Source organism: Gorilla gorilla, chromosome 6, assembly GCF_029281585.2.
Source record: "Gorilla gorilla gorilla isolate KB3781 chromosome 6, NHGRI_mGorGor1-v2.1_pri, whole genome shotgun sequence".
Taxonomy (NCBI): domain Eukaryota; kingdom Metazoa; phylum Chordata; class Mammalia; order Primates; family Hominidae; genus Gorilla; species Gorilla gorilla.
Window position 1 is genome coordinate 114,540,691 of NC_073230.2, and position 14,958 is coordinate 114,555,648.

A 14,958-nucleotide genomic window follows, 5' to 3' on the forward strand; every position below is an offset into this window, starting at 1 on the left:
GGCTGACAGGTCTATGCATTGCGTTATGCTTCACAACCAGAGCTTTCGAGCCTCTATGGCTGGCGACAAGTCAGGAGATCTTCAGGCAAAGAGGGGTGTGTGCAGTCAAGGGGCTGGGAGAGAAGACTGAGTGGGTGTGCAGAACAGAAGGACCCAGAGGACATCACCCTAAAAATGTTTTATAGGCTGCTCCAGTTTAACTCCATTAAGACAAACCCAAAGAGAACCTTTTATTTGCATTCCATTTTTCAAGCTGCAAGTTTTTAATACATCATTGTAAAGTAAACCTGTGGTTGACTGCCAAGGAAGAATACCGTGGGCTTTCCCTTTTTGCCCAGTCTTCCAGAAATATCCTCACCTTGGTCATAGCCAGTCTTTTGACAAAGTAAGCAGCATTCGATGGGGGGGGGGGGGGGGGGGGCTCTTTATTCCAGCTTCCAATTCAAGATGTAGAGAGCTACAATGTCTAAACCTATTGAATTGCTCTTTTAGTCCTTGAGACATTATTTCTCAGAAGCAGCCACTTAATCTCTCAACCTTTGTTTTCCCTCTTTGACTATAAGAGTTTATAAATCAGAGGGTTATTTTGTTGTGGAGATTTTGTTTTTTGTTTTTACTCCTGCAAGTTTTACAACTCAAAATAAATTATAAAAAACAACAGACCTCTGAAACCGAACAAGACAAAATTGTGCAAAAATAACAAAGATATGTACATACTTTTCAGTCTGAAGAAATGTACAATAAAAACATAATTCAAAGAACATTTTAAAAATATAAACATTGCTTAAACTTTCCTAAGTTTCATATTGTTTCTGAAACTATTCTGGTCAGTTAGCTCTGTAATATAGTAAAACATAAATTATTACAAAATTAACACTATAAAAATTTACTTTAAGAATATCTTCTAAACTTTTTTTCAAAGGGTCTAACCTTGTTTATAATTTCTTAAACATTTATAAGTCTTAAAATCTCCTTAACCTTTTTTTTTTAAAAAAAGAAAAAGTAACAATCATCCCTTCAATTTGCAGTCTCTTTTCCCAAGACGTAAATAAACCAGCATATAAGTGCACTTTTAACACTGTAGAAATAAAAATGAAATCATCCGAACTAATGTCCTGGTACTTAATATCAACTCCTGATTTTTAAACAAATCATTTTATATTAAAAAATTTAGTAATCCTATAAGAAACACTCACTGTCAGTGCAATTCCATTGATGAAAATCACTCCATTTGCCTCCCGTCTTTGCAATTCCAATTGTGTGGTGAAACTTAACAGTAGTCTGATCTTTGGGTTGGGGGAACGGGAAAGAAAAGGAAAACTTTGGGGTGGGGATGAGGGTTCTGCCCAGCTATGAAACTAGCATTCATTTCTGATTTAAGGATGAAACAAAACCTCCCAGTATCTTTGCTATACATCATATGCAAAGTTACATGATTAATAGCACAGAACAACTATTTTATGTTGTGAATTCCTTTCCTGATTATGATTCCCTACTAGAGCTTATGGTATTGCTGTTTCTTTTAAAACTCCAGTGTGAATAGTTCTATGGCTGCAGGGCTCCAGCGTGGCTCTTCCAAATGGCTGTTCTTCACTGAGCAGTGGCTGTGCTTACCATTCCTTCATGGGGATGGCTGTCTCTAAGACAGCAAAAGCTGATCCATGGGTGTGCTGATCCCACCAGGTCCCTGTGGCCCAGGGCATGGGGGTGGGTGGGAAATGCTATTATTTATTCTGACAAAAGGTTTGACACATACCCTTTTGTGGAAGCTCTCCCTGGAGGGCTCTTCCTAGCCCAGGAAGGCAGCCTAAGAACCTTTAGCAGCTGTGGTCACCGTGCCTCCTCATGGAGTGGCTTTCTGGGTTCTCACGACCTTTTTCCTGGGATTTCTCCCTCCTAGCTCACCCTGCTGTGGGCACTGTCACACTGATTCCTGGAAGGGATTCTGCAGATTCCTGACCAGCTCAGACCACCACAGTCTCCAGTTTTTTTAGGGATCATCTCCTACCCACCATGCTCTGCTTGCTGCCACCTTCCCAAACCTGTTCTGGCCCCTGTCCCTGACTGGTTTATCCTTTCTGAGCTGCACAGCTGGACAGTGGTATTAGGTAAACCACATCACTAAATGGCCACTGTTCTCAATCTCGCTTCTAGCATTTGGCTCCAGCCATGGTGGGCTGTGGAAACTGGATGAGGGAACCCCACCCACCCTCCAACTCTCCACTCCCAGCTCCTCCCCAGCAAAGCCCCCCTCTCCCTGCACACAGTCCTGAGGGGATCCTATGAGAGCCAGGTCCTTTGAAGACCAGTGAGGACCCAGAGAGTGGTAGACGTAGGGATGGAAGGAATCGGGTGGAGAGGACAGGAAGAAAAAGGGCTCTGCCTGTGCTAAAGTTCAAGAGCTTCAGAGCATGCCAACCTGGAACCAACATTCTGCAATGTCTGCTCTCATGGCTGGAGCAAAAGGATGGTACAGTAGCAGCATCAGGAGCTAGGGGAGTGACCCCAAATTTGGAAGAATGTAAAAACATGGCAAATGAAAGGAAAGACAGCGGAAACCAAACACTGGAACTGTTTTCTGTAAATCTCAAATTCACCTTCTTTTGCCTTTTTAACTAAAAATTGGTCAATTAAAAAAAGAAGAAGAAAGGCCAGAGTCACAGGGAGTGCACAGAAAACAGACTCTTCCCCCAGCCCACTCCCCTCCCTCCTCCTCCCCATGGCCTCCTCGGATGGGATTAGGTGGCCTGGAATTGATGTGGAAGTGGCTTCATAGTCTTGTTATGGAAGAGTCCTTATCCTGCCCGTTCTGTTTGTGTTCTTCTAGGAAAGAAAAGAAAACTTGTTTCAAAACCATACAGTTGAGATTACCCATGAGAATTCAAGGATGGAGACTTAGTTTTCTCATCTATAATAGAAAGGACAATATCCCACCTCCCATATCCAGCAAAGGGCAGCTGGAATAGCAAAAGAGATGATGGATCTAAAGGACCCAATAGCAAATGAGGTGGTGGATCCATGCATGTAAGGCAGTCACAGAGGTCCTCACTGTGGAGGAAAACACAAGGACGAATGCCGCGGACATTCCTGGGAGTCCTCTTTGGGAGAGTGGACAGAATAATTGATGCCTTCATTTTTGTTCTCCATTAGTTCACCTTTTCCTACCTAACCTATAGATGACACAGCAAATTATCTCAGGAAGGATTCTAGTGTTGGGTTAAACACAGAGGCTCTGGAGAGAGAGATTTTGGGTTCAAGTTACTTGGCTTCTTAGTGTAGCCATCTTCATCTGTAATCATCTTGTCCCTCACAGGGTTGTGAAAAGGTTTAAATGTGTGTAGTGTGTGTAAAGGACACAGCATGTAGCCCTCTCTCTGCAGGCAGAGAGTGCTACACAAGTGGTGGCCATTATTGTGTTTGTCAGGGCTGATTGCTGGCATTTTGGGTTCCCAGCAGGTGTACCCGGAGCTATGGGCACATGCAGGCTGTGTTTGGTGAGGGTGAAGTGTAGTCTGTAGGTACACATGACAACCTCTACAAGAGGCCCCATCAACAGAGGCTGATGGCCTGAGTATAAATGTGCCTTCCCACCCCAGCACACATGACGGGCTGCAAGTGTTCTGGCACAAAAAGGACTCAAAATGGTGAGGAGACTCTCCCTGGCCTGGGGATACAAAAACCATTTCCCCATAATCTTTACCCAAACTCTACCCAAGATTTGTGAGAAAATCCCAAAGGGCAAAATACACACACGTTGCTATTTTGTTATTTGGTGTCTACAAAACATGCGGTACATCTAAGGCAACATAACAACACGGTTATATATACACACACACCCACACGCACACCCACACATTTTCCAATCATGTGTAAGGGGCAAAACCCCACCCCCCAATCCTTCCTGGTCCTCCCTAGACACATATGCACACACTCCATTGAGAAAATCATTTATCACAGGTGTACACACCGACTACTCTTATACATCAAGTTTATAAAAACTACTAAGTCTACCCTGAATACTGCTGCCATGAAACTGCATCCTGAATGGTGGCTGCAGCTCATCAGAGGCTTTTGAGAGAGTGCTGATGGACAGACACCATGGGCAAGGCCTCCCCCTCCTCTTTTTTTTTTTTGAGACAAAGTCTCACTCTATTGCCCAGGCTGGAGTGCAATGGTGCGATCTTGGCTCACTGCAACCTCCACCTCCCAGGTTCAAGTGATTCTCCTGCCTCAGCCTCCTGAGTAGCTGGGATTACAGGTGCACACCACCATGCCCAGCTAATTTTGCATTTTTAGTAGAGACGGGGTTTCACCATGTGGGCAAGGCTAGTCTCAAACTCCTGACCTCGTGATCTGCCTGTCTTGGCCTCCCAAAGTGCTGGGATTACAGGCATAAGCCACCATGCCTGGCCTAAAAAAAATTTTTTTTGAGATAGGATCTCGCTCTGTTGCCCAGGCTGGAGTGCAAGGTGCAATCACAGCTCACTGCAGCCTCAACCTCCCAGACTTCAGTGATTCTCCTGCCTCAGCTGCCTGAATAGCTGGGACTATAGGCATCTGCTGCCATGCCTGGCTATTTAAAATTTTTGTAGAGATAGGGTCTCACCATGTTCCTTAGGCTGGTCTCAAACTACTGGGCTCAAACCATCCTCCTGCCTCGGCCTCCCAAAGTGCTGGGATTATAGGTGAGGCATCATGCCTGGCTGGCAAGTACCTTTTTTACAATTTTTTTCTTGAGACACAGTCTCACTCTGTCACCCAGGCTGGAGTGCAGTGGTGCAATCTCAGCTCACTGCAACCTCCACCTCCCTGGTTCAAGCAATTCTCCTGCCTCAGCCTCCCGAGTAGCTGGGGCTACAGGCACGCACCACCACGCCCGGTTAATTTTTGTATTTTTTAGTGGAGACGGTGTTTCACTATATTGGCCAGGCTGGTCTCGAACTCCTGACCTTGTGATCTACCTGCCTCAGCCTCCCAAAGTGTTGGGACTACAGGCATGAGCCACCATGCCCGGCCGCAAGTCCCTTTAATCAAATCATCTTCTTTAATTTTCACAATAGCCTTAGGAGGGAAGCATCAATTTTGCCTTTTAACGAATGAAAAAAACTGAGACTCAGAGAGGTAATGTGCATACGCTCATACAGCTGGTAATAATAGCTAACACTTGTGGGTTTACTGTGTGCCAGGCATTTTCTAGTGGCTTTACATGAATAGGCTAATCCTCACAAAAGCCACAGAAGGTAGGGGCCAGTATGATCCCCACTTTACAGACAGAGGAAATGGAAGCACAGAGAAGTTAAGTAACTTGCCCAAGGGCACACAGCTAACTAGAAGGCCTAGGTTTGGAAGCCAGGTAGCCATGCTCTTAACTGGAGATAAGGTTTGAATCAGGGTCTGACCCCAATGTCCAAACTCTTTCCACTCTGCTGATGACCATATGAATTTTTGCCCCGCCCCCACCCTCAGTAACTTACCTGTCGGCTGTGTCCTGGGCTGGATATACTTGAAGGACTGGATTGTGACAAAGCTAGGCTGCTATTTTTCCCAACCTGAAAGACACCATTGAAGCCCCACTCAGACACACGAGCCAGCCTGGGAAGGGCCCGCCGATGCCACATGTTCTAGGCGAAAGAAGGGCTGCACAATGCGTCCTTCATTCCCTCAGATTGGCTCGGAACTCGTGTTTCCATCTTAAGTGGCAGAGAAAATGAAAATGTTGCAGAGGGTGCCTTGAGGGATGCCCTCTCCTTCCCAGAGGAAAAGTGGAATTGTGGGGACTCCTCATACTGCTCCCTAGCTGGCCGGGACCGAACAGGGAAGGATGAGGACAAAGGCAACTGGTGGAGATGCCTGGCCCCTCCTGGGAGCTTCACTCAGCAGAGGCTGGGCTTTTCTACCTGTGGCCAAACGGTCACACAGCTCATATACCTCTGACCCTCCGTCCCAAACCCATCTTGTTTCCAGCCCAGACTTCCTCAGCCTGGCTGCAGATAGAACACCTGGATCTTTTGCTGGGTCAGTTTTCCCGGCTAGGAGATGTAACGCACACGCAACTGTTCTTTAGGAAAATAGCACGATGGTGCTGGGCTTCTCCTTCATGTGGAGGGAGGACAGGAACGCTATGCATGCGGGTGTGGCCACTGTGCCCTTCCCCTTCCTCTGGGACTGTCCTTCACACAATGGGCCTGGTCCTTGGGGAAGCTGATGCCAGGCACTAACCAGTCCCTGTCTAGTCTGCAAAGGCAGCTTGAACTTTCATCCTATAAACCGCTCCTCTTCTCCATTAACTCGCCTTTATGTAAAGACATTTGCCTTACATTATTTTATTTATTTACTTTTGAGACACAGTCTCACTCTGTCGCCCAGGCTGGAGTGCAGTGGCACGATCTTGGCTCATTGCAACCTCTGCCTCTGGGGTTCAAGTGATTCTCCTGCCTCAGCCTCCCGAGTAGCTGGGATTACAGGCACGTGCCACCCCACCCGGCTAATTTTTGTATTTTTAATAGAGACAGGGTTTTGCCATGTTGGCCAGGCTGGTCTCCAACTCCTGACCTCAGAGAATCCACCCATCTCGGCCTCCCAAAATGCTGGGATTACAGGTGTGAGCCACCACACCTGGCTACGTTCACAGTCTTGATTTTTTATTCAGTTTAATAGCCCTGTGGCAACTTCTGGCCTTATACCAACCAGATACAATTAAATGGATCCCCAAATTGTTCTCAAAGCAAAGGTTTATCTTGGATTTCTCAATCTCATGCGTTGCCCCCACCCCAATCTCCTAGCAGAATTAACACAGATCCCAAGGGCCTTTGCCTTTACTGAATACTTGGAAATCACCAGTGATAAAGCCTTTTCTTAATGCCCTGCTGACAAGCACCAAGGTATCACCTGCGTTAGAGAACCAATGCTGACCAGATCCAAGGCAGCCGTTAAATGCATCCGTTTTTTTGAATTCCCTCCTGATGAGCACTTGGCTGCTCATTTCACCACCGCTTCTGGCTGACTCAGCATTTACTAAGCATTTCCTACAGTCCTGCAGACCAAAGTATCAACAGAGCCACATCTACTCAACACAGAGGGACTCTGTTAATGGCATGGAGGCTAACAGGCCAGACTCCAGAGCCAAAATGCCTGGGTTTAAATCCTAGCCTAACTACTGCTGCGCTGTGTGATTTTGGGTGCCTTGCTTAACCCTCCTGTGCCTTGGTTCACCCATCTGTAAAAGGAGAGTAACAGCAAGTAATTATAAAAAGAGTTAATACACCTGAAGTGCTTGGAACAGAGCCCATCATCTACGTGTTAGCTGCTGGGACTGTATCTAAAATGAGTGACATACCACGGCCTTGCTGTTCAAGGCGTGGTCTGGGAGGCTGTTAGAAATGCAGACTCCCAGGCCCCGCCCAGACCTGCTGATTGAGAATCTGCATGTTCACAAGCCCCCCGGGGGATTCGTGTACACGTTCAAACTTGAGAGGCCTTGGCTCTGCCCTCCATCCTGGGCCCTGGCGGTGGCACCCACCAGCAGTTTAGCCTCCAGGGAGAGCCCTGTGGGTGCCAGCTCCCCTCCCTCACACCTCTGGCCGTGGGGAGTCAGAACAGTGCCCTCAGCTCGAGCGAGAGGACCTGTGTCTCCCGCTCCTCTCACCTTGGCCTCGGTTTGCAGCTTGTCTGGCCCTTGGGTTCCAAACTTGCTGTTTCTCATGTGTTTGTGATTTGTGAATCCCCCTCAGGCTGTGCTCTTCATGAGGTTATAACAAGTCTCATAAGTGGTGACATAAAACATTAAAACATCTTTTAACAACTGCCTCCCATTGCTCCAAAGTCCTCAACCCTAGATGGGGCTGGGCTTGGGGTTTGGTTCCCTTGATTCTGTGTAACGGTCTCTGGACACACTGCCCTGATGGGTCCAGGCTCCCGGGCAGGTTGGCCGGCCCTCTCGTCAGACCCGGCTCCCCAGAGAATCCAAGGCCAGGCCCTTCCCCACGTCTGCTCCCTCATCTATACGCCCAACTGGCCCCCAGAGGCCGGGGCGGGGGTGGTCGTGGGCTTTCCTAAGTAGCCCCCCAGCCGGAGGAGAAGGACTAGACTCAGGGATGAGAACAGAGCTCAAGGGAAAGAAACATGTATCCTTCCCAGACTGTACCACACTCTCTCAGCTTCCTCACCATACACACTCCTATCTGCACCATGGCATTGAACACTTCTTTGCCAGCTGGTGACAGTTGCAGTTTTTCTTTAGGAAGGAAAGAATTCTATTAGGAGGAGGTGGGGGTCGAGGCAGCCTAGGAAAGTGGGAAGGACAGTCACCTGGGAGCTGGGCACAGGCGCTCCCACTCCCAGGTGGGACCCTGGGTCAGCATTTAACCTGCCTGGGCCTCAAGCTCTTCCTAAGGGGGTTCCAACAGATCAGATCAAACCTCTTAGCAACAGAACTCTTTAATGACAATGTTCTCAGAACCTCAAAAGATAAAACTGACCGATGTGGAGTGGGGAACTCAGAATCTCTCTGTGCCTCAGTTTACTCATCTGTAAAGTGATAACTGCACCCACTGCACTGGGGTGTCATGAGGACTCAGTGAGGTAATAACCGTAAAGTGCCGAGAACAGTGTCTAGCATATAGTGAGTGTGGTATCAAGTACTTGTTCAGTAAAGTGCTCTCAAAGCAGAGGGTGAAAACTGCCTTCGGGGAAAACGAGAAAAGGAATCAAGCTTGTGTTACCTGTCGGAGCCGCCCGGCTAAGCAGGGGCGCTGCCCAGCTCCCCCTGCCCCCCAGAGCCGGTGAAGGCGGTGCCAGGAGGTCCCTTACCTGCCGAGAGGAGGTGCTGTTAACGGGATCGGGCACCGGTGCGAGAAGGCTGGGCGGGTTCTTTTTGTGAACGCTATTCATACCAGGCATTTTAGTGATTTTACAGGCTTTGCTACTAGAACTTGAGTTCTTACGCTTTTTTCCTTCTGATTTGTCAAAAGAGAGGGGCAGAGAAGACACAGCATTGTGTGAGGCCAGAGAGAGGTCCCCTGCGTGGAGCGCAAGGGAGGGCACAGAGAGGGGACAGGAGTCACTGCTGCCTCCCACCGCGCCCACCTGTCTCACTATGTCCGCGGGGCCGCCAGGCAGCGAGGTCCGTCCTGAGGGCTCCAGTTTGGCACTGAGTGGGCTCACCCCATTGTTTGAGTTGTGCACAGACAGACTGTTATAGGGAGGGGCCGCCTGATAGGAGTTCAAAGCAGAACTGGCATTCAAAACACAGTTCTTTTTGTGAGGCCCTGACAGTGGAGACGAGAGGGATGTCTGTAAGGAAGAGGAGGATGAGGAGCAGGAAGGCGAAGACTGTGGCTTCCTTTTTTTGTTACTTGGAGACTCGTCGCTACGGGTGGACAGGTCTTTGACTTTTGAGGATTTGCTGGTTTTGGTTTTGGATGGCTTGTGGGATGGGGAAGGGATGACGGCTGGTATCGGGGACACGGCGGATGGGGCCTTGAAGGTTGAGTCCATGATGCTGAGGGTTGCGGCCACATGAGGGAAAGCTGTGGTGTGGGACATGAGGGCGCTCGGGTCCGGCGATGTCACGAAAGCTGCGTTTGAGAGCATGGCTGATGTCATTATGTAAGAAGAGGTGAGCCTCGAGCTGATGGGAGCTGAAGGAAGATACACAGCACTGGGGTTGCTGAAAGGCTGCAAAACGGATGCTGGAACGGGGGTGGTGATGTGGGCTGCTGGCGAGGGCAGGGGGCTATCTGCCGCAGGAGGGATCTTCCTAAACATGAGAGAAGAGTGAAAGAGAATCAGTGAGACATCGGGTTGGCATTGCTCAGGAGGCTCGATGACGTTTGAGCATCAGGGCTACAGAGGACACCCCGGCAGAACCAGACTATGGAGAATGGAGCCTTGAAGGATGGGAGAATCTGAAGCATGGCCCCTCCTTATGGCACCCCCCATTGCAACATCCAGCAACCTAATTTTCATCACGCACAGTCTTTCAGATCCTTTTCTCCAGGCTTGGCTACTGGAGAAGGCCTGATTTTGGTTCATGAATAAAAGGTCAATGTTATTTAGAATAGAAATCTCCCCAGTATTCTCCTCTCTCAACCACTGCCCCCACCCCCCAACTCTTTTTGGCAGCAATGAAGGTGGTTTTTAATGAGAAGTGATCATTTCACATGTAGGTCCTGGTTGCAAGTAAGAAATGTGAGGACAGGGCTTTGCTACCTGGACACAGGGGCCGGAGCTTCCCCTCTCCACCCACTCCAGCTTCTGCCCAGGGACTCTCGGGGCTTTCCCCACCCTGCTCTGGGCTGGAGGCAGTTGGGGAACGGCCCTCTCCAAGGCCAGCATCCTCCCGCCTTTGCTGTCTGCAGCCTCTGGTTCCCTCTGCAGAGAGCCATTTCCACATTGACTCGCGGCTGCTGGCTCCTGGTGGCTGGGCCGTGAAGGGTTAGGGGTTTGGGAATGGTGAGATGGCAAGTTGCCCATTCCCAGGACTAGCTTTGTTTTTTCCTATTCAGCCCATTCTATCTTAGCTCTTGCTCAGAGGAGCTGTCTGGGGTGTGGCTGCTGACCTTTAGCAGGTCTTCTTGTCTCATGTTAGGAAATGGTGAGTGTGGGGACTCTCATATGTCCAGAGAAGGAGATCAGGGATTTCTAGTTTGTTCTGAAGATAAATGTAGGATGTGGACAGGAGGAGAAAAACAGGAGGGGAGGGGAAACCCACTGTTTTCTTCTTTGGTCTTCTTGGAGCTTGGGGGGTACCTCAGAGCAAACTCCCTGGAGCCAAGGCCGGCACTAGGCTGTGGCTTACTCTTGGGGCCTCCCTGCAAACTCCATCTTCTGATTTGCGCTGGGAGTGACTCCTCCTTCCATCCTACAGCCTGGGGTGCTGCTGCTGCTACTCTGGGGACCGGGAGGAGGCACACGGCCACAGGGACGTTTGTTCGTGATTTTGCAGGAAAGCACATGGCCCTCGGGAGCTAGGTAAATGTGTTCAAGCTGGTCCTTTCCCATTTCTCACCTTGCTCCCTCTCCCGGTTTCCCTGGGAAATCATTTTCACTGTAGCTGGGGCTCACTAGCGATTAGGAACTAGCTTTCCTTCTTTGAAAGCAGCACATGAAGGTGAGCAGGCCCAGAGCCCGTGCCCCAGTGGGCTAGAACACGTGCAAGACAGGGCCTCACACCGTCCTTTCTCTTCTTTGGAGGCCACTCTCCCAGCTGTAGCATCAGGACCAGGTGCCAGGGAACTCTGGAAAGAGGCACTGCTGAGAGATAAATGTCTCTCCTAGCGTTCCTCTCTGAAGATTCTGCTTTTGGCCTGCACTTTGGTGGAGCCTGTGGCATCCATCTTTAGGGTAGAATCCAGAGGAATCCTTGTCCTTGAAAACGTCAGACCAAAGGGATCAAATATAAGAGAAAAATGTTGCCAAACTCACAACGGCCATGATGGCATTGAGAATTTACATTCTCTCAAGCCTAAAGAAGGTAAGAGATCCTGTAAGCACTCAGCAAGGTGCCCCATAAATACTTGTTGCAATGAATGAATGAGTGAATGAATGGATGGATGAATGGGTAGGTGGATGGGTGAGCAGGTGGATTCTCAGCAGCACCATACCCATATTGTCAGGGACTATGCATGGTGGGCAAGGACTCCCATATGATCAGACTGGAAATGTCTACACACATCCTTAGAACTGTCTGGCCCTGCACAACCCCTTCCTAACAGGGGCAGGGAACATTTCTTAGAGGGGGAGGAACCTCCCAACTTTCCTGCTGCTTTTGTTGCCTTGCTGTGGTACTATAGGCAACCCACTCCATCTTTCCTTGACTCAAGTTTGCTTACACTAAAGTATAGATAGAAATACATGTGGGCAGAGGTTTGGCAGTTACTTGTAATAAAAAGTTATTTACAAATACCAGATGGCTCATTTAGAGAGGATCCCAATCAATGACTTTGAATGGGATCCATTTTTTCCATTTTTTTTTTTTTAGACGGAGTCTTGCTCTGTTCCCCAGGCTGGAGTGCAGTGGTGTGATCTCGGCTCACTGCAAGCTCCGCCTCCCGGGTTCACGCCATTCTGCTGCCTCAGCCTCCTGAGCAGCTGGGACTACAGGCACCCACCACCAGGCCCGGATAAATTTTTGTTTTTAGTAGAGACAGGGTTTCACCGTGTTAGCCAGGATGGTCTCGATCTCCTAACATCGTGATCTGCCTGCCTCGGCCTCCCAAAGTGCTGGGATTACAGGCGTGAGCCACCGCACCCGGCCTGAATGGGATCCATTTTTAATGTCTCAATTTATAATTTTCCAATTAAATAGTATAAATTCACACTTCAACTTGTGCTGACTAGCAGAGTTGAAGTCCTAAATCTTACCTGGCTGACACTCAGGATTGGGATGGGTGCTCTTTTTAGGCACACTTTCTATCCTTTTCTTGCCTCACTACTCACAAGTGGATAGCAGGGGCAGGAGGGGAGATACGGCAGGGGAGAAATAGGGTGATGGGCATGTGGCAGCTCCCTGTCCCCAGGAGTCCCTTCCCCGCCAAGGCTAAACAGTTTATGTGTTTTTCTAGGTGCCAAATGGCAGTGGATTTCAGCTTTGCTGGGCTGTGCCCTGGTTTAAGCTTTGCACACTGGCCCAGGGAAGTCCCACACTAAAGCCCACAGATGCGAATAAATTACTGACAGTGCCCAACCTCCCCTGCCAGGTGGCATGGAGGTCCAGATGCTGACCTGGCTGAAAGAGAATACTGTGTTGGCGGCTCCTGATGCAGAGTTAAATGCTTGTTAAAGAAAAAAGAGTCTTGGCCGTTCCTTTTCTTCCTAATGTCTTCCACGCCCCCATCGGCTGCCATCCCTCCAGGTTCGGGCCCGCCGGGGCCTGGGGTTTGGGCAGCGAGGTTGAGAGGGTAGCGGGGTGCTACGCTCTCCAGAGTTGACACCCAGGCAGCCCCAATGTTGCTCAGTGACAGCAGATTGGTTAGGCAAGTCCTGAACAGGGGGGAGGGACCTGATGCCCTGTGGCTCGGGTTTCTGTGCCTGAGGAGGAAAGGAATATGGAGCTTGAGCTGACAGGACACCAGGGAGTGAAATACAGATCAACACATTCCTTCCACGTGTCCGGGATTGACACTTCCATAACACAGGGAGCAAAGAGCTGTGAGGATCACCAGGGCTGGCTGCCGTCTTGGGGAACAAGAGCAGAGGCTCAATCACCAAGTAACTGAGAGCACAGTCACCCCACGTGTAGCACCAATTTGTTGCTGTTTGGAATGGACACAAGTAAATATCAAGGGTGCCCTTTACACACACTGGGCAGTCACTTAAATGGGAAGAAATGATAAGCTTCTCTTGTGGCCCTTACCTACCTTATAGTAAATGTTAACATTTAGTACTAAGTCTGCCATGAGAGCTCAATTCAGACACCAATGGGGCTCACTTCTCCTAGAAGTTCAGGTCTGGAAGCTCTTTAGGCTTCCAGAAAGGGGCCTAAGGTGTCGTAGCTGCCTGGGGGAGAGGAGGAATCCTGGAAGAGGGGCAAATTTTGACTTCTGTTCCCTCCCATTTCTTAGGAATCCCTTCCTTGCCTCTATTGGACCTCAGTGGGCAGCTGGGGGGGCCTCAGCTGTTGTCTTTCCTGGACTGTCTAGGCCCAGATTTATGTGATCCATGACTCCAATGGATGATGATATCTTGAGAGCTCACCTTTGTAGGAGTGGGGGATGGGGATACCCAGTGGGCCGGCCTTACATTATCAAGTGGCCTATTATTTCCTACCAATAGCATTCTTCCAGATTAAGGCTTCTTCCCTGTTTATGAATCCCCTATTAAAATGTAAGTACACTGGGAAGTGGATAGTAAACGAACTTAAGAGAAAGGGAACCTAAGTTGGAGTTTAGGGTAGAGAAGTACAAGTAGAGGTGGGTGGGGAGTCCTAAGGAGGCGGGAAGGGCCAAAGACAAACTTAACCAACTTCACAGCTTTGCTCAGGATCTGCCCTGTTGGCAAGTGTACAGATGTTTTCACAGGACAGCAAACAACTAGAAATTAGAAATTGGTCCACAACCATAATGAAATCTTTAGTTTTTTGTTTTTTTTTTTTTTTGAGACGGAGTCTCCCTCTGTCACCCAGGGTGGAGTGCAGTGGTATGATCTCAGCTCACTGCAAACTCTGCCTTCCGGGTTCAAGCGATTCTCCTGCCTTAGCCTCCTGCGTAGCTGGGATTACAGGTGTGCGCCACCACACCCAGCTAATTTTTGTATTTTTAGTAGAGACGGGGGTTTCACTATGTTGGCCAGGCTGGTCTTGGACTCCTGATCTCAGTTGATCTGCTCGCCTCAGCCTCCCAAAGTGCCAGGATTACAGGCGTGAGCCACCGTGCCTGGCTGAAATCTTTAGTTTTGATATTGTAGTATTAACATCACAAACAGAAGCATATATATATATTTTCTTTTTTAAGAGAGGGTCTTGCTCCATTGCCCAGGCTGAGTGCAGTGGCACAATCATAGCTCACTGTGACCTTGAACTCTTGGCCTGAAGCGATCCTCCCACCCCAGGCCTTTCAAGTAGCTAGGATCGTAAGTGTGCGTCACTACACCCAGCTAATTTTTAAAAATTATTTTTTGTAGAGATGGGGGTCTTGCTATATTGCCCAGGCTGATCTTGAACTCCTGGCCTCAAGCAATCCTCCTGCTTTGGCCTCCCAAGCGCTGGGATTACAGGCGTGAATCACTGCACTCAGCCAGAAGCATGTTCTTAATATCCTTAGATTCTCTAGGAGCAATAAAAAGGCCCTTTAACATAGGTAAACAGACAATATATTATCTAACATCCTTCTCATTTAGGAGATTACCAACACAAAAATGGTCTCCAAAAAAGACAAAGCATGTAACACATCATTCGTGTTTCTCAAAACCTTCAGGCAAACCATTAAGAAGAGCTGGTATTTAAGAATTAATCAAGCATCC

The 14,958-nt window shown here is 48.8% G+C and overlaps 1 protein-coding gene across 23 annotated transcripts in view; it reads right to left on the reverse strand.

The window, feature by feature from the left end:
• Positions 1–205: 205 nt before the first annotated feature.
• ATXN7L1 (ataxin 7 like 1) overlaps positions 206–14,958 on the reverse strand; it is a 270,331-nt gene continuing 255,578 nt past the window's right edge. For 11 of the 23 annotated variants that reach the window (XM_063708703.1, XM_019031061.4, XM_019031059.4 and 8 more), the window contains 2 exons: positions 12,724–13,029; positions 8,421–9,757 (listed from right to left, as the gene is read on the reverse strand). In XM_063708703.1, coding sequence (XP_063564773.1) covers positions 8,659–9,757; positions 12,724–13,029 — 1,405 coding nt within the window. In that variant the 3' untranslated portion in view covers positions 8,421–8,658. Of the gene's footprint in view, positions 2,824–5,474; positions 5,550–8,420; positions 9,758–12,723; positions 13,030–14,958 lie in introns of those variants that run through there. The other 12 variants (XM_063708705.1, XM_063708708.1, XM_019031064.4 and 9 more) reach the window with 8 other exon arrangements.